At 39.9% G+C, this 25,780-nt stretch overlaps 1 protein-coding gene across 1 annotated transcript; it reads right to left on the reverse strand.

Moving 5' to 3' along the window:
* Positions 1-1,764: 1,764 nt before the first annotated feature.
* On the reverse strand, positions 1,765-23,775 carry LOC143218766 (UDP-glucosyltransferase 2-like). The gene is made up of 5 exons (XM_076444207.1): positions 22,655-23,775; positions 15,280-15,650; positions 6,258-6,477; positions 5,309-5,528; positions 1,765-2,499 (listed from the first exon to the last, which is right to left on the reverse strand). The coding sequence occupies exons 1-5, from the start codon at positions 23,133-23,135 to the stop codon at positions 2,202-2,204; spliced, it is 1,590 nt and encodes a 529-aa protein (XP_076300322.1). The 5' UTR covers positions 23,136-23,775; the 3' UTR covers positions 1,765-2,201.
* Positions 23,776-25,780: the final 2,005 nt, after the last annotated feature.

Consider the following 25,780-nt stretch of genomic DNA (forward strand, 5'->3'; position numbering starts at 1 on the left):
CAACATAATTTCCATTCTTGAGTCGATTTGGGTGGGAAATTTGCAGGATATTTTAGAGGAGACGTTGCTGCAAATGTTCCACTTTGTTAGCGCACGACACTATGTAACACTTTTAACTTATCCCTTGTCAAAGGTGAAAAACTTTGACAGTATTCCTTAGTTGACTAAGTATTTTTTTTATAACAAATTATGAACATTAATGTTTAGTTCCTGGTGCGTTCTCAACATAGATATACATTCTTCATACAAAAAAAAAATTGGGCACTTAATCTTCAGTAGGTTTTCCAGGACAGCGTTATGAAGAAAAGGAATTTTTTCGGTGATAAATTGTATCTGAAAAAGTTTGATCTTTGAACGCTTATTGTAACGAGAGTTTTTAATAACTTTAATTAATATTATCGGTTTCGAATGTAATGGACATTTAAGAAACGTTGTACATTCGTTAAAAATCGATATGAGGACTTTGATTTTTTAGCTCATGAACAGCTAGCGCGCCGATCTGGCCCACTGTGCGCCGCGCCGGCACCTCTGGACACCTTTCAGGACAATCAGGACACCTTTAATTGTTCAAGTCTTTTACCGATGATTCCAAGGGAGAGTTAGCCCGAGGGTAGAGTGGGGCGATACTTAACTACTTAACATCTACGATGGTAACCAAATAACTAGTTTGCTTAATCTTCGAAAAGGTCCTTGTAGTCGCGAGCTAGTCATAAAATAAAGATTTGATGGAGGATCACGGTGCAAGGGTTCTTTGCGAATGAATACAATTCTTTACGTTTGAACACGAACGTGTCATAAAATGGTGCGAAAGGCAAATCTCCGTGCTGCTATTCTTTACAAAGGATATACGAACTTTCTGAAGGACTACGGTTCTTTACGACGGAACAGTTATACTTGGAAGGCATCCAAAACTAAAATTCTAAAAAATATACGAATTAACTATTTAAGAAACTGTAGCATTATCAGAAATACAACTATTATATATTTCAGATAAAATTTAAAATGTATCTTAAACACACCTGGGTACTTTGGTTCATCTTTCTTCTACAAGATTATTTACGAACGTTTAAAATAAACTCTCTTATATCTCTGTCAGTTATGTATATATGAAAAAACTCTTCAAACAAAAGTTGTAGTATATAATAAGGAGGTGAATATAGCATCAGAGAAAAAAATTTTTTCAAGGTCATTTTTTCAAGTTTTCAAGGTCACACACAGATGTTTTTTATATTAACAACTGATTATGCTATATATGGATTCTTACAGAGAAAAAAAGACAAATTCAACGATATATTACAACGTATATTTATGTCAAGATTTAAAAAAAAAATTTTCAAATTCGTTGAGCGCCGGTTTTCCATGATCCAATTGGCCCCAAATTTTTTCCAGATCATTTTCTCAACAGTTGTCACAATTCTGGGGGGTGCCCAGGAAAAAGTTTTGCAAAATAATTTTTGTCAAGTATAGCTAAGGTCTATACATACAATTTACCAAATTTTAAAATATGTCTTAGAAAACTAACATTTTCCCCGTTCGTATTTACATCTTGCACCGGTTGTAAATAAATTATATTTCGCAACTATCATAGCAAGATTCTGCACCTTCACTTTAATGGAAGTTAATGAAAGAATGGTGCTGGAGAATTGACCTTCACCTTTAACATCAAGGTCAAATAGTATTGTACTCGTCACACGGATATAAATTGAAAAAGGAGGGTAAAAATTTAATCGTTTTCTTAAAAAATTACGATAAAGTTTTCTCATTATCAAACTGATTTCATTTGTATTATATTTTCATTCCTCGTGATATACAAGTACATATAATTTCTTTACACACTGCACATACCTACAATTAGTTTGAACATCGTTACATCACTCGAGCGTTAACATTAATTAATGTCGAAGATGCAATGGAAACAATCGATTAAACCACCACGTGCTTGTTAATATGTTATGAAAGCGAATCGTCGATCATGCACTGTATTCTTGAATTCTTATGCATCATGCTGCTGCATAATGTCGTCAGGAAAGTAACTTTAAACTATAACAATTGTTTGTTCACATATAAATTGATTCCTAAATATACCAAGCAACACTAGTAAGACTGACAACGTCCGTAATCGCTGAGGCGATCAGTATAGTTCGCCACAAAACGTACAACAATCAAAATCAATAAATAGTTTGTGCTCGGTCAATTTATAATTAACTAACTTTTTGTTTCCTCAATGTGGAGATCGTTTGATAGTGATTGTAAGAGCGCACAGCCAATTTCGCAATAACACTAGCAATGTTGGAAATTATTAAAACGGCCACGATTGTCAGGAATACCACAATGTCCATATCGCAGCGCTGGTACCATGGTTGATAAGCTAAATTTGAACGAAGATGTGGGGCACCTTTATTGCGAATCACGTACTCCGCCCACCATGCTAAATGCTCAACCATATTATACGGATTATCGTTCACGAGCTTCTTCAATTCCATTATCCTCTGTTTGTACCTGCAACACAGCGATTACAATTATACTTTCCTGCAAACCTTATCAGAAAGTAGCGGACAAAAGAAAGTTTGATGCAATGTTTTCGTGTTACTATTTCTGTTCATTTGACATGCTCATTCGTAAACTAAAATGCAAGGTGTCTCAGCTAAAAAAGGCTATCCTATTATACTATCTTATTATAAATCATATATACAGAGTGTCCCAAAATTCCTGAACATCCCGGAAATGGAAGGTTCCTGAGACCATCTGAAGCGACATTTTCCTTTGCAAAAATGTTATTCGCGGCTTTGTTTAGGAGTTATTAACAAAAAACACGGACCAATCACAACGCGACCTAGACGCGAGTTGGCACAGTCGGCCAATCGACAGTTGGCGCGCCGGGCAGACTGTACCAACTCGCGTCTAGGTCGCGCTCTGTTTGGTCCGTATTTTTCGTTAATAACTCCTAAACAACGCCGCGGATAACATTTTTGCAAAGGAAAATGTTGCTTCAAATTATCTGAGGAAGCTCCCATTCACGGCTGTTGAAGGAATTTTGGGACACCCTGTATATAGCCGTCATACAGAATTTGAACCAATAATGGAAAAATCATGAGATCAGAATTAGTTAGGGTTAGGTGGTGGGGTCGGAAAGGGCCGACCATTAGGCCGGCGCATACGAAAATCCAAAAGCATCCTATACAGGGTGTTTACCTACAGGTGGGAGAAAATTTAAGGGGTGGTTCTCGACGATAATATAAGACGAAAATGAAGAATAAAAAAATTGCGATTTCGGCTTCGTTATTTAGTTATTAACAATTAAAAATCCGCCTAAAATGCTGCAACACTTCTAACAAAAGTATACGTTGCGTACGTCAGACAGGCGCGCGACAGTATCGTATCAAGTGACAAACGCATGCATACCTTGGTTCTCATTTGGGGCCCCAGCGAGGTGAAAATGTTTAAAAAATCGGTGGACGACATTGAACCTACCTACTCGTTAAAATCCACAAGGGCATTTTTAATATCCGCCCTATGGAATTATCGAGTAGAAGGGGTCAATGCCCTTTCACTTTTAAATTCTTCTCACAAATATCCACAAATCCTTATCCTGCACTATAATTGTTCATAACACCGTACTTAGCATACTGGATTAAACGCTCTAGCACTATTTACAATATCATACACACGCACTACGAGCTTACAGAGAGTACAAGTTTCCTGAGGGGAATGAGGAGAATGTGAAGAACTGGTAATCCTTTAATGTTGAAACACTGCTCTTTATTGAACTTGATTTACGTCGCGAGACTCGCTCACCGACGGAACGGACATCTTGAGGTCGTGTGATCTCTGCGAACGGAAATCTTCGACGCGTGCGAGAAGAATCGTCCGTACGAGCTAGCATCTGTATACACACTGATTCAAGACAGCTGATGAGGTCGTTGCCAGATCGATAAAACAAATGAAGATCTACAGCAAACTACCGCCCAAACATCGCGCGTTTCTATACCAATACATTGTCTATCCTGTTTTCACGAATTTCGTGATTCTTTCTCATTCTGTCTGTGACCGCGAAATATCTCATGGGTGTGCATTGACCACATTAGCTGTCTTGAATCAGTGTGCATACGGATACTAGCTTGTACGGACGATTCTTCTCGCATGCGTCGAAGATTTCCGTTCGCAGAAATCGCATGACTCTGTAAACTCGTAGTGCGTGTGTATGATATTGTAAATAGTGCTAGAGCGTTTATTCCAGTATATTAGGTACGGTGTTATGAACAATTATAGTGCAGGATAAGGATTTGTGGATATTTGTGAGAAGAATTTAAAAGTGAAAGGGCATTGACCCCTTCTACTCGATAATTCCACAGGGCGGATATTAGAAATGCCCTTGTGGATTTTAACGAGTAGGTAGGTTCAATGTCGTCCACCGATTTTTAAAACATTTTCACCTCGCTGGGGCCCCAAATGAGAACCAAGGTATGCATGCGTTTGTCACTTGATACGAGACTGTCGCGCGCCTGTCTGACGTACGCAACGTATACTTTTGTTAGAAGTGTTGCAGCATTTTAGGCGGATTTTTAATTGTTTATAACTAAATAACGAAGCCGAAATCGCAATTTTTTTATTCTTCATTTTCGTCTTATATTATCGTCGAGAATCACCCCTTAAATTTTCTCCCACCTGTAGGTAAACACCCTGTATGTATGACTAGAATGCCACTGTGTTTTCATTCTCATCTCCGCAGCGTGTTTAAAAGCAAAATGTAAACAAACCCCGTGCCGGGGCAGGCTTACGTTGCTCCGAAGCGTGCAGCAATACGAAAAATTCAATACTGTATAAGCGACAGTTTTTTGCGAATATCTCGAAAACTAAAATCGAGCGGTGGTAACATGTATAGGAAAAAGTTGTTCAAAACGTAGAAATCTATAACATATTTAATTTTCATCAAAATCTGAGAGGAGACCCTCTTTCTAAACAATTACCAAAAGTACTAACCTATGTATGTCAAAAAGTTAGTAGTTCACGAGATATTTCGATTTAAATAACTCTAAAACACCATTACTGTCGTACTAACAATAAGACGTTAGCGTTTACTTACTTGTGTAACGTTTTAGTACGACAGTAATGGTGTTTTAGAGTTATTCTTATTATTATTATTCTTATCCTACAAAGCCATCTCAGTCTCCACAACGAGTTCAAGAACTTCTAACGATTCGTAGTGGGCCTCGCAAGTATGCAAAGAACGAGGATTCTGTGCGATAAACGAGGTTCTACTGCAATTCACACTACAAAATACATTTTAGTAAAAACTGTGAGTACTCACTGTTTATTTTGTATAATCTCCAGAATAGCAGCTTCTAACTCTTCCCTCGTCACAGTCGTGATGTCCATGTATTTCGCGACACCGAGGGCCTCCATTCTGAGTACTTGGTAATCCTGGTCTGCCAATATTGGAAATCCTAATAATGGTACCGAGAAGTGCACCGCTTCCTCGCTACTTTGCAGACCTCCTTGATAGATGAACATCTTGACATTGGGGTGTGCTATATAACAGTGTTTCATGATTAATAACCAAACGTCAATATCTATACAAGATTCACGAGACGATGACTATCTAAACATCTTTATTGGAATTTTAAACATAAGAAAACACCAAAGGAAAAAATGATATTACATAAAAAGATATTTGTAAGATCTTTTCGTCTCAAGCACCTACGTCGTAAACTAATTGCAAGACAAAAATTAAAAAACGAAAACAATTCAATAATATAAGATGCTATGACCTTAAAATTCTGATTGTTTTGTTGTTTTCCTAGATGACATCTAAATTATACATATACTGTCCTTCTTTGAAAGGGATGTTCCCTGATGTTATTTGCAGCAACTTATTGCTTTGCGTAAATGTTCTTCGCGACTTTGTTAAGGGTTTATTAACGAAAAACGCGAACCAATCATGGAGAAAGTTACTTCAAATGACCTCAGGGATCACCCCTTATCACTTGAATCATCTGGAAAGGATATTCATTAGATAAGGATATATTATTGGGTATGGGAATAAGTTTCCGCCCTTTCTTGTCGAAAAAAATCTCGCAAATCTGTATCTTAGCAAGCAATTGCCACTAACTGCGTTTCGAAGCTTAGACACACACCTTTCAAAAACATGTACTACGTTCCATTAAATACGCGATCGGTACTTAAGTACAACGACATGTGACAAAAGGGCGGAACCTTATTCCCATACCCAATATTATATATAAAAAATGAGACTGTACCAAGAATGCTCTGCTGCGGAAGCCATTTTCCAACAAAGATATTGTCGGGCATGTTGTGCATGTCCTTCTCGAATTTCCACACAATTTTATAGGGCAATTTGGCGAACACATCCAGGAAAACTTGTAGGGTTTCTTTTGGCAAGTCCGAGCTCATAGCGTTGCTGCCCAAACTGAAGTAGATGAACCCGTCGGTCGCGCTGTCCACAAAGCGTTTCAGATCCTATCAGCAAAAAATAAAAGATGATCATGTGCTTGTGTAGATGCATGATGAAGTTAACACAAGGAAGGTGCGGCTCGTTATGTTTATGGCTTGGAGGTTTTGTCGCACAAGATGCACCCCAAGCAAAGGATTATACTGAAGTACTAATTTTCCCCATTGCAGTAATACTGTCCAACAGCCAAACAACTTTCCTATTTTTACCATGCGATTCTTATAGAGTTTTTTGCGCTGATTCGGAATTTGCCCTTAATTTTCCCCCTGGACACACAGTTTTTGAGTTTGATTTTGAAATAAAGACATATTTTTAACTGTAAACAAATATTGTCATGTTATTATAAAAGATTTTGAATTGTTCTTTACACCAAAAGATTCTGTGGACTTCCCCGAATACAGTGATATCCAATATTAATACATTATTTAAACAAACTTTAGTACTGTTTTTCGGCGCTCAGGTTCGATCAAATTCTACACTAAATATAGCTATGTTGTAGGGCATAAAACGTTCCGATTCGAGATTCTGAATCTTGTCAACGTTTTCGTTTCATGGTTTGAATAAGTAAAAATGCCAAGTACTATTATATTGGTGGAAAACAAAGGTGGTGTGTTTCGTCCTAGACCCGCAGGAGGACTCATCAGTAAGGCTATCTAGCTATCATCTTACGTTTGTAAGATTACGTTTGTAGCTCATTGCAATGTTGTATACAGGGTGTCCCAAAACTCGTGAAAATCCCGAAAGGGGGTGGTTCCTGAGACCATTCTAAGAGACATTTTCCTTTGCACCAAAGTCAACTGCGACTTTGTTTAGGAGTTATTAACGAAAAACACGGACCAATCAGAGCGCGCCCTGGCCCGGCGCGCCAAGCCGCGCCGGCAAGCGAGTGTCGCGGTACGCCGTGACATCGCATCGTGACGGCGCGGCGGCCCAGGGCGCGCTCTGATTGGTCCGTGTTTTTCGTTAATAACTCCTAAACAAAGCCGCAGTTGACATTGGTGCAAAGGAAAATGTCTCTTAGAATGGTCTCAGGAACCTCCCATTTCCGGGACTTACACTTAGTTTGGGACACCCTGTATGATAGATGCGAACGTGTGATTTATGAAGGACCGTCCGCGACCGTTACGCAGGGTGTCGAATTATGTACCTGGACCCGTCGCGTCGTCGACCGAGTAAGATCTCGCCCCACTCCTCCTTCCCAGGGCCTCATTCAGAGCTACGGGAAGGAGGTCCTAGAAGTCAAAGTGTGTACTGATTGGGAAATGCAACTTTCTGCAGGAACCAATCAGTGCATCTTATTTCATATTCGAGAATCCAACGAGCATCGCGCGAGGATTGGAAGACGAAGTCGGTCAGTTGAGTATTACGCTCTAACGCCGTGACATTCTCCAGTCCTCGGATAGACAAGTACAACGCACGAACCGTTGTCTTGTCAATCGTTCATAACACGTGCAAAGTTAGCATCACGGTAATTAGTTGTCCAGTGGTCAGGACACCCGACAAACCGGGATCGCGTCGGTCGAAATCCCTCGCGAACCGTATCACATCAGTCGAGATCCGTCGCGTGCGTTCAATCACAAACGCGAATCCTCATGTCATCATCTGCGCGCATATAAGGCAGGACCTGCTAGATCAGCCTTACTGACGAGTCCACTAGCGGGTCCGAGACGAAACGCTTCCATTAACGTATTTATGCGATTTCAATTCATGCGAATCAATTAATTGTCTTTTGCGATCATCTTATCATTGAACTAGCTGACCAAGATTAACTTGGCGGGCAGTGATCCGGAACATACGCGAACCCACAGTTCCGCGACAAAACATCGAGGTTGATTGACATTTAGGAAGCAATACAAATTTGTTAGAAATCGATATGAGAAAGTTGACTTTTTAGCTAAATGACACCAACTTCTTCAATCCGGACCACTGTGCGGCGTACTAGCCTCTCCGACGGGCAACATGCAACCGAATATTGCAAAACTATTGCTCCGAAACGTGAAAGAAGAACTTTTGAGGCAAATAGCGCCCTAGATTGATATTTCGTCTAGCGATTTTGACTACTATAAAATCTCGTCTTTGCATTATCGAGAAATCAAAAGTGGAATCCCGGACCCTTGCAATCCTCGCGTATGTATACGTGGTCTAGAAGTGTGTGAGTGTACTCCTAGCGGTGTGTGAGTATTCACGCGCGAGCGTCGTCTGCTGGAAAAGACCCCCTTAAGAATAATGTACTCTTAACAATCGTTATGTATTTCGAGATGACTTTCCACGTATCTGTATGCTTCTTAACTATGTACAGTATTGTACAGTAAGGAACATAATTGATTCCACACACTTTAAATTAGAATAACTTTTTTATGAATGGACCAAACGACTTTAATTTCTCTGTAAGGCTAGAAGAATTAGTTTAGTAAATTATGTTTAAAAAACATGTTGAAAAAATGCATTTGGACGGAATTGTAAAAAACAATAGTAAAAATTGATTTTTACAACTTTTGTTAGCTGGGCCAATAACGAAAATTCAAAAGATGTGTCTGGTCAACTGGTATAAATTATATACCCACTAAAAATTTAATTGAAATTAGTTAATTGATTTGCGAATTATTAACGATCAAAAGTGGTAAAAATTGCAATTTTTCAAAATTTTCGGCCTTTTTACCGCTTTTGATCGTTTATAATTCGTAAACCAATTAACCAATTTCAATGAAATTTTCAGAGCGTATATAATTTATACCAGTTGACAAAACACATTTATTAAATTTTCGTTATTGTGCCAGCTAAAAAAGTTGTAAAAATCAATTTTCAGTATTGTTTTTCACAATTCCCCGACCAAATGGATGTTTTCAACTTATTTATTAGACGTCATTTACTAAACTAATTCTTCGAGCCATATAGAGAAATTGAAGTCGTTTAGTCCATTCATATATAGGAGCTTTTAACGGTTTCGTAGTTTATTCCAAACAGATTCTACATACAAAATCAAACGAACGTCGGTCGTTAATAACAAATCGATCGTCTGCTCATAACAACGACCAGCGAGATGGGCAGACGATCTCCAAATCGACTCAGCTGGTCGTCGACGATCGATCGGCATCAACACCAACGTATCTAACATCTAATTCATTCCTACAGTTCGGCCAATCCTAACCATAATGACCGTCCTCGGTCATCGATGGTTAGGATGCAACACATAAACAAGAAAATAACAACTTTATAACGACTAAACAATACAAAGCTGACGGAAATATAACGCAATAATACAATTCAATACATAGCTGACGGAAATATAACGCAATAATACAATTCAAACTTAGCTAACGCAAACATAAAGCAATAATACAATTCAAAACTTATTTTCTACTGGGTATCGTTCCCCTTTTCGCTTCCCGACCTAATCCAAAATTTCATTTGATCGGGGCCGACAACTCCTATAAATGGTGCACGTGACACCTGGTGTCCCTCTACATCTGTAATGACATATCTGTCCTTGTCTAATACCTTCTTAATCTCATACGGGCCTTTAAATTTAATTCTTTTACAAAAATAAAAAACTGGTCGGAAGACTTTATTTGTTTGTTTTTGTAGCAAAATTGCCCCAAATCCACTGCTATTAGCGTCGCAATGGAGTTCTGTATCTAATTTTGGAAAGTAAATTGCCAAAATGGGATCGTTTGTTAAACGTTGCTTCAACGTCACAAACGCGCTTGGCTTTGTTCTGACCCAAAACAAAATATTGCATTTTTCCGTAGCAAATCATACAAGGGTCTCGCGATATATATGAGTGAAAAATCTTTTATAAATCGCCGGAAATAAATTGCTCGGCCTACAAAACGCTGCACTTCTTTGATATTTCTCGGCGCTGGATAATCGACTACCGATTCGATATTTTCCTTCGCTGGCGCGATACCATTTTCGGATATGGAGTATCCCAAATAAGTTATTTGGCGATAAAGGAATGAGCATTTATCTAGCCTAAATCGTAAATTAAACTTCTCGCAAAATATCCAAATGTTCGTCAACCGTTTCCATGGCCACCAAAAAATCGTCCAAATAAAGCAATAATTTATTCTGTCTAAGTAAATCACTAAAGATTTCGTCTAAAAATCTTTGAAAAATACGAGGTGCATTGGTTAGTCCAAATGGCATTTTGAGATACTCGTATTAGTCCAGTCGCCAGGTACTTTTAATAGGGAAGTATTCCGAACTTAATGAAATTTTGACACGTCATTTAGGGGTACTCTGGGGTGTCGAATCTCAGTTTTCGACCTCGAGGACCCTGTGCTAACTTGGAGAGGGGGAAAAAAACCACGATTTTTATTACCTTGTTTTGGTTTTTCGCCTATTACTCAAAAACTGTGGGTTCTATGAACTTTTGTCTTCCATTTTTGGAAAGAGCATTAAATTTCCTTCAAATTTCACTGGTCAATCTTTTTTTTGACCACATAGGCACCGAGAGACAGGCGTTCAAAATTAGGAAATTAAGTGGCAACTGACGAATATAGGGAAAGACGGAGCAAATTACACTGTCCAACAACAAAAATGTTTCCATATAACTGTTGGGTGTATCTTATACAGTTTTTAGCGCTGATTCCGAATCTGGCTTTAATTTTTCTCCTACACGCACAGTTTTTGAGAAATTTGAGTTTGAAAAAAACACGTTTTTCGACTTTGAACAGATATTATGATGTTATTATAAAAGATATTGTATTATTCTTTACAGCAAAAGATTCTCTAGACTTTCCCGAATCCAGTGATGTCTAATGGTAATAGATTATGATTGTTTAAACATGTTTAAACAATCATTAAAGACGGAGAGGCATCACTTTTGTACACATTTCTGAGGATATTTTTCAATTTTTAAAAAATAAATAAGGGTCTAAGGGTCCAGCGGAAAATCGAATTGACTTTTATCTTGAGAAACCATTCTTTCAACTTTCCAATGTTGACGTTTTTTTCGATCCTGAAAGTCCAGTCGTCAGGTCGAAAAAAGGGCGTCTACCTGCAAAGTATTCCGAACTAAATGAAATTTTGACACGTCATTTTGGGGTACTCTGGGGTGTCGAATCTCAGTTTTCCACCTCGAGGACCCTGTGCTAACTTGAGGAGAGGGAAAAAACCACGACTTTTGTTACCTTGTTTTGGTTTTTAGCCTATTACTCAAAAACTGTGGGTCCTATGAACTTTTGTCTTCCATTTTTGGAAAGAGCATTAAATTCCCTTCAAATTTCACTAGTCAAACGTATTTTTCGATCCAATATGTACCGAGAAACAGACGTTCAAAATTAGGAAATGTTTCTCAAAATGTTATTATGAAACACACATTGTGACATTTAGCAGGAAATTGCAGGTTTTTGAAGAAAAAACCCCCCTCCAAACCATGTGAAGTCAGATTGATAAGAGTACAATGTTAGGGTTTTTGGAGAAAGAGAGACTTTTTTTACGTATTTCTCAAATTCGTTTTCCGGGGCGGGGGGGGGGGGGGTGCCCAAAGGGGGGTGTGAAAATGTAAGGGGTATACATAGTATGTAGATTATATGTAGATATGTCGAAAAACTAAATTTGTGAGCCAAAAACCTGCAATTTCCTGCTAAATGTCACAATGTGTGGTTCATAATAACATTTTGAGAAACATTTCCTAATTTTGAACGCCTGTTTCTCGGTACCTATTGGATCAAAAAATACGTTTGACTAGTGAAATTTGAAGGAAATTTAATGCTCTTTCCCAAAATGGAAGACAAAAGTTCATAGGACCCACAGTTTTTGAGTAATGGGCGAAAAACCAAAACAAGGTAATAAAAATCGTGGTTTTTTCCCCCTCCCCAAGTTAGCACAGGGTCCTCGAGGTCGAAAACTGAGATTCGACACCCCAGAGTACCTCTAAATGACGTGTCAAAATTTCATTAAGTTCGGAATACTTTGCGAATACACGCCTTTTTTTCGACCTGCCGACTGGACTATGTTGACCTAAGGGTGTAATGAACGATGTATATTTTGCCGAGGATTCAGCGACTTTAACGTGGTGGAATCCGTTTTTAAGATCTAATTTCGTAAAATATTTTTTGTCTCTAAATTGGTCTAAACAATGTCATCTATCAACGGTACCGGAAAGTTGTCTCTGATTGTATGTTTGTTTAATTCCCGATAATCGACGCACAAGCGAGTTTCTCCGTTCTTTTTCCTGACCAAAACAATTGGGCTAGCATAAGAAGAATGACCAGGCCTAATGGTGCCCTCTCTTAATAAATCATCAAGGATTATACGTACTTTTTCCTTGTCCGCAAAAGCTAAACGACGCGGCCGAAAACAAATCGGATGCTCGGTTTTTAATGAAATAACTGCTTCGACAGTATTCGGACGCTGTTTGTTGTCGTCTACCTGAACATCTTTGTAAAAATAAATTTCTTCGAGTTTCTTCTCTACGCTAATATCTACTTCTGGATCAACGTTTAATTGATGACTCGCGGAAATCAGGTTTTCAACATAATCAATTTTCAAAATTTGTTGAATAAAATTTTCCGTGTCCGATTCCTCAGGCTCTCGTTCCTTTACTTTGATTTCCGTCGAACTTCCCAACTTTATCTCTATCGCTGGCGACCGAATAAAATCCCTGCCTAATAACGCGAAGTGCGACATAGTTGTATCCGGTACGACAAAAAATTTTAATAGGAACACGCGCGCCGTTTACACAAATTTCAGTTGTAAATGCGCCAACGACATTAACTGGTGAATAATTTACGCCGTAAAATGTATTATTTACCGGTCGCTCGAAATAAAAACCAGACGATAACGCATCTCTTCTGATTAAACTAACGGGCGAACCTGAGTCGATAATTGCCACGGTTGAAACGCAGGTTGTCGCTCCGCCGTTGTCCTGGGCTGTGCAGGTAATCGGTACGCTGAACGGGGTTTCTGGACTAAGAGGTTGAACCAAATGCGTTGTCGTCCCCGGTTGCGTAGTCGAGGCCGTCGTCGAGGTAGGGGTCTGTTGCTGCCGTCGTGACTGCGCTGGTGATGTCTGCAGCGGACAATCCTTCGCCCGGTGAGACTTTTCCCCGCATCTGAAACAAGAACCTCATTCCCGCCTAGGTTTCGTGCAGTCCTTCTTCCAATGCCCAGATTCGTTGCAGTTGAAACACCGCACGAGCTTTTCCTGCGCAGAGTCCCTGGGGATACGGTCGCGACCGCCGATGTCCCTCGTAGTCGCCAACATCCTTGGAACCGGCCGTTTCTGTTCCTTGGGCTCCCGATTGCTTCTTAACGAGAGCTTCCGAAATGTTTCGAAAAGGTCGTCCGCCGTCTCCAAACGCTGCATGCGAGCCTGGTCTCTCAATTGTGCATCCGGAACTCCATCGATCACCAGATCCACCAATTCTTCCGGATCCACCATAATTGTGTTCGCCAATGTGATTTTATCATGGAAGTAGTCTGGAAACGACCCGTTCCTTTGCCACGTACGGTTTTCGAACTCTCTTCTAACTGCTAATTTGTCCATGCGATAATCAAACATTTTCCGAATTTCTTCCAGTAAGAGCGATGCGGACAATTCTAACAGGCTTGGTTTAGAATTGAACCATTTCAAAGCCTTACCTCGTAGGCGCAACGTTATTATTGTGACCGCCGCGAAATCGTCCAAACTGTACATCCTACTGATTCGCTCCACTTGCTGTTTCCATAACTTAAATGTGTTTTCCGTGCCCGTAAATTCAGAGAGTAGCTCGGCAATCGTTCTTATACTCGCATTTGGATGACACTGCTCCCCGTGGATCGCGGCGGCATCATTAATCCTCTCTCTCGTCTCATCAAATCCAATTCGCGTTGCAAAAGATCGCGTTCCTGTCGAAGGATCTCCATCTCTCGCGAGAGACGTACCTGATCCGAAGTCCTGGTTCTGACTCTCCGCTATATCGTAACGCTCTTGGATGGTGTCTTCAATATTCGGATCAGCGCCGATCAAGCGAGCAACTAATTCGGCTTTCGAGCCTGACACAAACAAGTCTCTGGACCTGAGCAGTTCTTTGAGTTCAACGATTGTTAAATTGGCCAAACTCCTTCTATTTTCTGCCATCATTTATGCCAATATTCAAACGCGCTCAAAATCAATATTTAACCAAAAGTTCACGTCCACAACCGTCAACAAATATATTCACCAAAATTCTTTCTAATATTTTCTTAAACTTCCCGAAATTCGATAGCCGCGAACAAAAATTACGAAATTTCACGCACTATCACTTTCGTATCCCACTTCTGAGATTTATAGAAGCTTTTAACGGTTTCGTAGTTTATTCCAAACTGATTCTAAATACAAATTCAAACGAACGTCGATCGTTAATAACAAATCGATCGTCTGCTCATAACGACGACCAGCGAGATGAGCAGACGATCGTCAAATCGACTCAGCTGGTCACCGACGATCGATCGGCATCAACACCAACGTATCTAACATCTAATTCATTCCTACACATATAAAAGTTATTCTGTTTTAAAGTGTGTGGAATCAGTTATGATCCTTACTGTATCTTCCTACAATTTAGGAATGTATTGTAATATTATTTAAATGTAATGTAAACGTAATGTAATTAAGAAATGTAATAGTATTATTGCAAAATTGAGGGAAAAAGGGACGGATAGTCTTGCAAAACCAAAGTAACAAATTTCAATCAAACAGACACTGAAAGATCAACACTTCTCGAAGCCCTAGCTCGACTGACCTTTTGCAGCATATTTAAATAAAATAAACAATATCTAGTTGCTTCAATACATTAGCATGCAATTGAACTTCCTGATGTAAGTAAGGTTTTTGGTGTATATACCTCGGGCAAAGGCGGCAGGTTCTTCTCGACGTGGAAAGAGGTAAAGGTAATCATGTTCGCAAGCTTCGGTCGGGCTGGCGTTATGGGATCAGCTTGGTTGACAAATATAAGGCTGGTGTTCTTCTGTATGTCGAGCATCGGAGGCAGATTGGTGCCGAAGTACTTCTCTGCTAATTTCTGCTGGCGTGGCAAGAGATCACGGTACATGAGGTACACGCACCGCCATACTTTAACGAAATTCTGTAGTCTTTTCCAAAAGGGCTGATTCGTCCCCACGTGCGCCTCCATTTCCCAGGTATACTCGTGCGATGGCAACACCAGACCACCGAGAACGTGTTCAGTAAAAGAGAAAAGTCCCAGTGAGCTCAAACCTAAAAGTACACCAAAAAAGAAGAATGGGTACTTCTCACATCACATTTCTAACAAATGAATGGGTCAAATTACATGGAGTTTTTTAAATGCTTTTTAGCAAATATAAACGTCCAAATACTGCATAAATATTCCGTTTTGTCGATCGTAACGAATTAATAGAAATTAGTTTATGTTATCGGCGCACAGGTTCGATCCAAAATAAATTATTATTATTATTATTATTATTATTATTATTATTATTATTATTATTATTATTATTGATCTTGTGAAACACTCAGTACAATATTCAGGATTTTTTAGACGCAAAATTCTCGTGAAGATGATCCATACTTGGATCGAAACGTTGAGAAAAATCTTTTAAATTGCAAAATTGCTTTGTCTTGATTTTGGATCGAACCTGTGCGCCGCGCCGATAACATAAACTAATTTCTGTTCAAATACTGCGTTCACTTTCAAAATATGTGGGTTTTCTGTAATATGCGACCATGAAGATGTTATTCTGTTTAATAAATGCTGTTTTGTAGAATAAAAAGTGAAATGAATCTTCCGAAATACATTTTCTTTAAACTAATAGTTTCTTTGTGTTTTATCATAATGTCTGAACGATGTAATACAGAATATCAATTTAAGTGTATAATAATTGTTTAGTAAAATAAAAGAAATTTATGTTGAAATATCTTGAAAACCTCTATTTCTGTGTAAGCAGTTTCCATATCCAATCTAACTTTTGTAATACCAAACAGCTTTTTTTGTAAGAGTACTTTAAATAACATAATTTATTTCTATATAATTATAGAACATTCACAAAGAAGTGAATTTTTCTCCATTCAGAATTTCTGATTAAGAAGATCAGAAATTAGTCAATATTTATGTGACTGATTTTATATTTTATAACGGTCTAATCGCTTATCAAATAAACAGGTGTCTAATATTATCTCCTACTCTACGAACCATTTAAGTGTCATTAAAATCGAAACATGATACTACAAGAGATACGCATATTAACAGCACTATTTGTAGTATCCAACTGCTTCAACACAAATGTGAAGGAGGAACATGTACGTCGAAATATTGATATCCCCCCAAGTAGCCACGTACGTGCCTAAAACGTACGGTTCACGTCCAAACGTCCTATGTCCATTCTGCGTACGTTTTAGGGACGTACGTGGCTACTTGTGGTTACTTGGGCCGTACTCATAATGGTTCAAAATTAGTAGAGTCGTCTGTTGTACTACTTATTTAAAATGTACGTATGCAGTGGGGAAATAACTTTGTCCACCATGAATATTTTCGTAACTTGTAATACTATGAAAACTTATATTATAGTGTATTGTGACGTTGCAAATTTTGTGACGTCACTTCTCCGTCAATTTCGGTTACAACTCGAATGTGGGAAAGGACCGGACCGCCCTCTAAAGCGGCCCCTAGACGTTCAATAATATTGTCAATGTGGGTTGACAATAATATTGAAGCTCCCGCCAATACGCTTCAATAATCTCGTCAATCTAGCTATCAATACGGCGACTGCGCACTGTGACGCATTTGTGACGAGGTGGAAAACAAAGGTTATGACAACATTCAATCCATAGACATATAGAGATAGACTGCGCGGCCTGAACGAAGCGCTGAAGCCCACAATGGCGGCGTGCGAGAGAGAGAGAGCATTAGCCGGGGTCCATAGCGCTCTCTTTCTAATTGATGTGTCGACACATCATATACAGGGTGTCCCAAGACCCCTTCGACTCCGGGAAATGGGAGGTTCCTTAGGTCATTTGAAGCAACATTTTCCTTTGCACCAATGTCAGCCGGGGCTTTGTTTAGGAGTTATTAACGAAAAACACGGACCAATCAGAGCGCGACCTAGACGCGCGATGGCACGTTCAGCCCGGCGCGCCGGGAGACGAGCGTGGTGTAACGCCGCGATGCCGTAACGAACAAGAGTTTCTCGAGATTATGTGAATCCTCCCCGATTTGGATGAGCTTTGGATATGTTGTCAAGACCATCATTCTGAACAACATTTCCCTTTACAGTTTTTGTCGGCCGGCTTTAGTTTACGAGATAAGTAACTTGTAATTGTAAATCGATCGATAGTATTATCTTCTACCCGATTTCGATGAGCTTTGGATATGTTGTCAAGACCATGATTCTGAACAACATTACCCTTTACAGTTTTTGTCGGTCGGAAAAACTTTACTTGTCCATTCATATGGGTGGATCTCTTTACCCGACTTACGGCAACTTTACCCGAACGAGGGAAAAAGCAGAAACTGATTGTATTAAAACCTCACTTATTCAGCTGTAAATCCATTTGCTGCTTCGAAATGTGTGTCACTGGGTCACTCGGTGACGAACTGCACAGATGTCTTCAGGTATACGACAGTACCGAAAGCTAAGGAACGTACGGCCAGGTCGACGAACTGCACAGCCGGTGGTAAAAGGCCTAAGGGATGCGCGGTCAAGTCGACGATCCAGAATTTCAGTTTCACTTTCGAATCGATAAATAATTCGTATGTTTATTTCACACAGATGCCTTGAAATTTTTCCACACTCACAATCACTGTTCACATTTGTCAACACATAGTTATGCACTAATAATAATTGCCATATCCCTTGTCCTGCTGCACAAATCACAACAATCAGGTAATGCAATCACTAGACTGCGAATTTCATGCATTTGTAGCAAACATGAGTAGGTGCATTTTAAGACACTAGAGAGATTAAAGTAATTTCAGAACACCAATGTATTATTTTCAACTTCTTAAAATGATCACAGTAAGAATCAAATATCTGTCTGGCTCCTGTCCCTTGTAATAGCGGCAGCCAACTTTCATTTTACATAAAGATCCGCAGTCTAGTGATTAGATTAAATAATCGTTTAATTAGTTTAAGCAATTATTATTAGTGCATAACTATGTGTTCACAAATGTGAACAGTGATTGTGAGTGTGGAAAAATTTCAAGGCATCTGTGTGAAATAAACATACGAATTATTTATCGATTCGAAAGTGAAACTGAAATTCTGGATCGTCGACTTGACCGCGCATCCCTTAGGCCTTCTACCACCGGCTGTGCAGTTCGTCGACCTGGCCGTACGTCCCTTAGCTTTCGGTACTGTCGTATACCTGAAGACATCTGTACAGTTCGTCACCGAGTGACCCAGCGACACACATTTCGAAGCAGCAAATCAATTTACGGCTGAATAAGTGAGTTTTCAATACAATCAGTTTCTGCTTCTTCTCTCGTTCGGGTAACGTTGCCGTAAGTCGGGTAAAAAGATCCAACCATATGAATTGACAAGTAAAGTTCTTCCGCGACCGGCAAAAAGTCTAAAGGAAATGTTGTTCAGAATCATGGTCTGGACAACATATCCAAAGCTCATCCAAATCGGGTAAAAGATAGTACAATCGATCGATTTACAATTAAAAGTTTTTATATTTATCGCGTAAACTAAAGCCGGTCGACAAAAACTGTAAAGGGAAATGTTGTTCAGAATCATGGTCTTGACAACATATCCAAAGCTCATCCAAATCGGGGAGGATTCACATGATCTCGAGAAACTCTTGTTCGTTACGGCATCGCGGCGTTACACCACGCTCGTCTCCCGGCGCGCCGGGCTGAACGTGCCATCGCGCGTCTAGGTCGCGCTCTGATTGGTCCGTGTTTTTCGTTAATAACTCCTAAACAATGCCCCGGCTGACGTTGGTGCAAAGGAAAATGTTGCTTCAAATGACCTAAGGAACCTCCCATTTCCCGGAGTCGAAGGGGTCTTGGGACACCCTGTAGAAAGAGAGCGCTATGGACCCCGGCTAATGCTCTCTCTCTCACTCTTTGTACCGCGCGCCGCCATTGTGAGCTTCAACTCGCCCATAAGACGGCGCAGTCTATCTCTATATGTCTATGATTCAATCCTATCAGGAAACCGTCTTTCCAGTTTCCAAATTTTTTCGGATGCGTCCCGAACAGGATGGGAGGCGTGCAGTAAGGTAGAAAGAATTCATGGTTTTGGAATAAGACGGATCCAACAATTACACATATTAACAGTTTAGAACTCTTAGCTGCCTTTTTTGAACCTAAGTGTTTCGCAAATATTTAATGGATTGTGATATTTTGCTTAGCGTAAATAACACCACGACTATTGCTTATAAAAAACAGAAACATAACCTCAATACAAAGATAACTTTAATCTGCCTTATTTTAAGTTAAGAATAGCTTTGGAAAAATTTTCTTCCTTGGTTGTTATAATGTCGCGATCAAAAATTTCGCAAAAGTTTCTGATTGCGGTGAACTATTTTCTGCTGGGAAATTTTGTTGCTGTGGTTAAAGTAATCTTTCGATTTCACGAGTAAATTCTCGTTCCGCGTCGGAATCGTCTATAATCTGTGCGCTAGAGCCATTATGCCTGTACGCGATGATGCGATACTATGCAAGATTTCTTTTGGGATTTCAATTCTCACTAAGCAATTCTGATAGAGTTTTTGCGGTGATTCCGAATCTGTCCTTAATTTTTCTCCTACACGCACAGTTTTTGTGAAATTTGAGTTTGAAAAATGATATATTTTTCAACTTTGAACAAATATTGTGATGTTATTATAAAAGATATTGAATTGATCTTTACAGCAAAAGATTCCTTAGACTTTCCCGAATACAGTGATATCCAATATGAATACATTATGAATATTTAAACATGTTTAAAAACGATCATTAAAGACGGAGAGACACCACTTTTGCACCAATTTCGACGATATTTTTGAATCTATCTCAAAAAATAAGGATCCAGTGGAAAATCGAAATATACCACGCGATAGAGCAAACTTTTATCTTGAGAAACCCCCTTTGAAGGTTGAAACGTCGACGTTTTTACCGAACCAAAAACCAAAATATCTTCGCCCGACATGAGCTACTGCCAGTGGTACTCTTCCACTAGAGCGGTCGTTCGCGTAACGGCGATGCAGGCGTGTAATTATGTTAGCTTATTTAAATGTTTATTTATTATTTATTACTCTATTCCCATTCTATTAACATATTTTTTCTTTATTTATTATTATATAATAAAAATAGGAATTTATAAGATAGAAAACATAGCTAAAACTTCTTTCTTCTTGACTAACGTTTATAACATGCTTCCGTTTCTGTTATTAAACTCCAACAATAGTCTGCAGGCATGGCTGTACTATCTTTATCCATATATCTTGTCTCCATAACCAAAATGTCTTGATGGAACCTTCCACCGTGTTATATTTTTATAATTTTAGTTTTTCCGTTATATTCCGTCGCGTTTTCTTAGCAACTATTCCACCACACACTCAACAAAACGAATTTGGATTGTTTGGCTATCTTTAAAATGTATGGGTTAACTAAATTATTTCTATTGGTAAGTGTAAAAGTATCCCCGCGAATGTATAAAGAGCGTATGACTCTAAAATACCATAATTACTGTTTATATATATCTTAATAGTTATTTATACAATAAATATTGTTGTTCTTTATTATCTAAAAGGTATCGTTTACTGTTCAGTTTGGTGTCGTTTGGTTTTATCTCACAACAGTGAGTGAGTGGTATAATTGTCGGGCGAAGATATTTTGGTTTCTGGTTCGGTAAAAACGTCGATGTTTCAAACTTCAAAGGGGGTTTCTCAAGATAAAAGTTTGCTCTATCGCGTGGTATATTTCGATTTTCCACTGGATCCTTATTTTTTGAGATAAATTCAAAAATATCGTCAAAATTGATGCAAAAGTGGTGTCTCTCCGTCTTTAATGATAGTTTTTAAACATGTTTAAATAATCATAATTTATTCATATTGGATATCACTGTATTCGGGAAAGTCTAAGGAATCTTCTGCTGTAAAGATCAATTCAATATCTTTTATAATAACATCATAACATTTGTTCAAAGTTGAAAAATATGTCTTTTTTTCAAACTCAAATTTCTCAAAAACTGTGCGTGTAGGAGAAAAATTAAGGACAGATTCGGTATCAGCGCAAAAAAATCTATAAGAATTGCATAGTGAGAATCGAAATCCTTTTTGGCTGTTGGACAGTGTAATTGAAACCTGTGAGATCCGCCCTGCCGTGAGAGCTGTCCTAATTATCCCTGTGTCGTACCATCTAGCCTTTTCGCGTCGTCGTTCTCGATCCGCGTGTCTCGAAGGTTCGGCTTCTCCGAGCCCGAGAATCGTATCGTGTGTCGCGTGACATCCGCGTGGTGCCTGGCGCCCGAACAGTTGTTCTTCTCGCGGAAAATCGTCGGACCTTCGAATCTCGCTTTGTCTCGGGCGGACCGCACGTACTCAGCTAAACGCGGCCCGGTCTCATTGTCATTGCCAGCAAAGCCCGAAATTGCCCATTTTCTCGGGTTTTACAACCCGACGAAAACGGTTAACGTGACAATAAAACATGACAAACGTGTTGCATGAAATGCTGGACTTTACTGTACTTTCGAATCACACGTTCAAATACTGCATATTAGCATAATATAAAAACGAAAGTTCCCTTTCATACCTCGGTAAAAGAGTTAAGACCAATTATGGCGTTATATGCCCTGCTCGATACCATAGATGTTTTGCTTGAAATATATTTTTATACAAGTACATATATTTATGAGTGAATTTAAGTGCCACAGTTATACGATTCGCCCTGTGTCCTTTTTCAGATGTAAACATTTGATAAAATTATAAATCATTGACATAAGTCAATGGTCGGCGACGGCGCACCGTTCAGCCCGATTTCGAGGCCTACGCCTCCCGTGCGTCACGCTCCCCGTGACGGCCTTAGTGCTCAGGCCCGTGCCGTATGCAATGCGCGTGGCTCCCTCCGTGGAAACCTATTGATACCGGTGTCGCCCTAATGCGCCACGCGCATTTCATACGGTACGGGGACTGAGCACTGTGGCCGTCGCGGGGAGCGAGACGGGCGGGAGGCGCAGGCCCCGAAATCGGGCTGAACGGTGCAGTCGTTGCCGACCACTGACATAAGTCATAAATTATACGTAGAGGTGAAGAAATACCTATTAACGGTGCGTTGAACCTATGAGCGAAGACATATGTAGCGGGCACCGCGAGCATTTCGACCATCACGAGGTCGAACTTCTCGTTGCTGTCGGGCGCGTAGATCGTTTTCATATCCGTGTGGTTGAGTATATGTTCGGCGAAAGTTCCAGCCATATCAAACAGATGACTTTCGACGAATGACAACCATTCAACCTTGTCGAACCGAAGCTTAATGAAATCGATGCTCCTGATGTCCTTGTACGCACCGCCGGTATCGATCTGCTTGAACGTGGTGAAGTTCATGTTCGGGATCGGGTTCGATGTGACGAGCACGATTTCATGGCCGCGTTCGTGCAGCTCGAGCCATAATCGCCGGTACGGAATCTGGTGGCTGTAAGAAGGCGTCGGGACGAGCGCTAAAATCCTGGCTGATTCCGCTTGCCTGACGATGCACAGCAGACCGATGACCGAGACCGCGACCGTCAGATCGAACCTCATGATGGACGAGATTCAGCGAACAACTATCTGAGCTGGCCGCGAAACGACTAATCACTGGATCACACGGAACCGCGGATTTACGTAAGTCGAGCTTTATGAAGAAGCAGTGACAATAGTGTAACTCATAGATGGTACAGCTGAGTCATGGTGTCAAAGTGGGGTATTATAGCAATTCATCATCTACCGTATTACACTATGTATGTTGAAAACTTGGTGTCTCAGGTCTCAACACGTAATACCGACCGTGAGAAAAGAAAATCTATTCATTTTCTTTGCCTTTAGATAGCTGGGCCACGTTAATGTTTGAAGTGCCTTATATCATTAATGATAGAAACGAGTGGATTCCATTCGATATTTTTTTCCAGTATTATCAATTCCACAAGTGGTTTCTGAAGTCTGATTACTTTTGTTACTTTATGTGTGATATCAGCCCTGATCTGAAACTCAGGCACAGCATAACGACTGTAGTGACTAGACTGTAGTTTGTAACCGTACTGCTTACACATCGAAACATCGCGCGAATCTATATCGATCCCTACTGCGATGTTTGTGACGTCATGTGTCATCTCGTCATAGACAAGGATCGCAGGAGCGATCTACATAGATAAGAGGCTACGTGCGCATCGATCCCCTCTCAATTGCGATCGAAGGAGGTCGATGCGAGCAGCAGATTGATCACTCTACGTCTGGGCTCGAACCAGTAAGCACGTATGAGTCTAATTGCGTTCCGCGTGAAATTGAGAATCGTGCAAATTTAAATTTGTCATTTCGAATTGCCAATAAGGCCGATAATTTTCTATTCAGTTGCTAGTCCGGCTAAAGGGCATTTCTAGTCGCGAAGTAAATTAAAATTGCGAATATTAAATTGTTAAATCGCGAAATTTATTCGTTGAGAATAGTATTTGAAAATCGCCAATAAGGCAAATTATTTACTTGTATTCATAGCCCGGCAAAAGGGCATTTCTTGTCGCGTTGCGAGCTACTAATGGAATTTGCTACACTTCGAGTAAAGTCTCGTACTACAATATGTTTATTTGAGCATAGAAGCACCATTTGGTCTATTGTTTAAATTGCGTCAAAGAGGCGAATTATTGGATTGTATTTCATTTTGGTAGTGAAATTGATCACTTTGTGAGTTGCATGTCAGCAACCTATAATAATTTATAAAATTTAATTGAAATTTTGTTATACTGCTTGTCGCCCGTCCGGCGGGCGGTCCAAGTCACGCGTTCCGAATAATTTAGCGAAGGAGATTCTTCATAGAGAGCCGCTTTCTCACGTCGGTACGCGAGGTTATAAGGTTTCTTCTCCCGTTAAAGACGTCAAAGATATGAGCTGAACGTACTTAGTAAAAGCATCCAAAATGATCAAAACATGCTGATAGCCGGTTTTTGTTTTAACGAATGGACCAACGTCTCAAGTTCATAAGAGTGGTATCGCGATTCCTCCGCGGTCGTTCGACGACTATAATCTGCAACTACCCGTTGTTCTCCCGAATGTTTTTGGAATAGGATGGCCCCGTAACCAATTGCACTCGCGTCCGTGTGTAACTCCGTCTCTTTGTCGGGATCAAATACCACTAGTAACGGTTCAGAAGTGAGTGTATTAATAATATATTGTCTAGCCTCTTCCTGTTCGGTACCCCAAACCCAGGGTTCATTATTTTTTGTAAGCTTGGTAATGCAAGCGGCGCGAACTGCAAATTCCGGCACGAACTTGCGGAAATGCCCGGCGAGCCCCATAAATTGTCTTACTTGTCGAACATTAGATGATACCGGTGATTCTATCAATGCTTGGACTTTTGCTTTTCCAGGTTTAACACCTTCGCTCGACACTACTCTGCCTAAATATTCTATTTCGGTTTCAAGGAATTTGCATTTATTAATATTTAGAGAAAATCCTGCACGATGTAATGCCTGCAGCACGCTTTCCAACTTATCTAGACCTTCCTCTTTTGTCAATGACGGAATCAAAATATCATCCAAATAAACTAGAGCCACATTATTGCGAAGATTTCCAAGCGCAGTATTTATTGCGCGCTGAAAGACTGTAGGAGCATTAGCTAAACCAAACGGCATGCGTTGATATTCATAATGCCCATCTGGGGTGACGAAAGCGGTTTTCGCAATTGACTCTTCCGCTACGGGAATTTGATGAAAGCCGGATGCCATATCGAGTATCGTGAAATATTTATTTTTACCTAAGCGATCTAGTTGATCTTCAATCAACGGCAATGGATATCGATCCTTAACAGTTATTCGATTTAGAGCGCGATAGTCGACACACATTCTGTCTTGACCATTTTTTTTCTTAATGAGGATTACTGGACTCGCGTACGGTGAAACGTTTTCGCGTATAATACCATTTTGTAACAATTCGTTAACGATGGAACGTACATTCTCGCGTTCGAATATGGACAAACGGTAGGGATGATAATTTACGATCTTGTCCTCTTTAAGAATAATTTTGATTTCGCCTGTGGTTACCTTTTGTCCCGCAACGCCGTCGCTTAGTATTATGGTTTCAAACCGTCTTAGCAGCACAGAGAGTTGCTGCGCCACGGTTCCGTCGACGCTCGTGAAGGTGTATGTAGTTCGCCTGCATCCTTTCCGTTAACACTCTCACCTTCATCGAACTTCGCTGCA

The sequence above is a fragment of the Lasioglossum baleicum genome, chromosome 2 (genome assembly GCF_051020765.1).
Source record: "Lasioglossum baleicum chromosome 2, iyLasBale1, whole genome shotgun sequence".
Taxonomy (NCBI): domain Eukaryota; kingdom Metazoa; phylum Arthropoda; class Insecta; order Hymenoptera; family Halictidae; genus Lasioglossum; species Lasioglossum baleicum.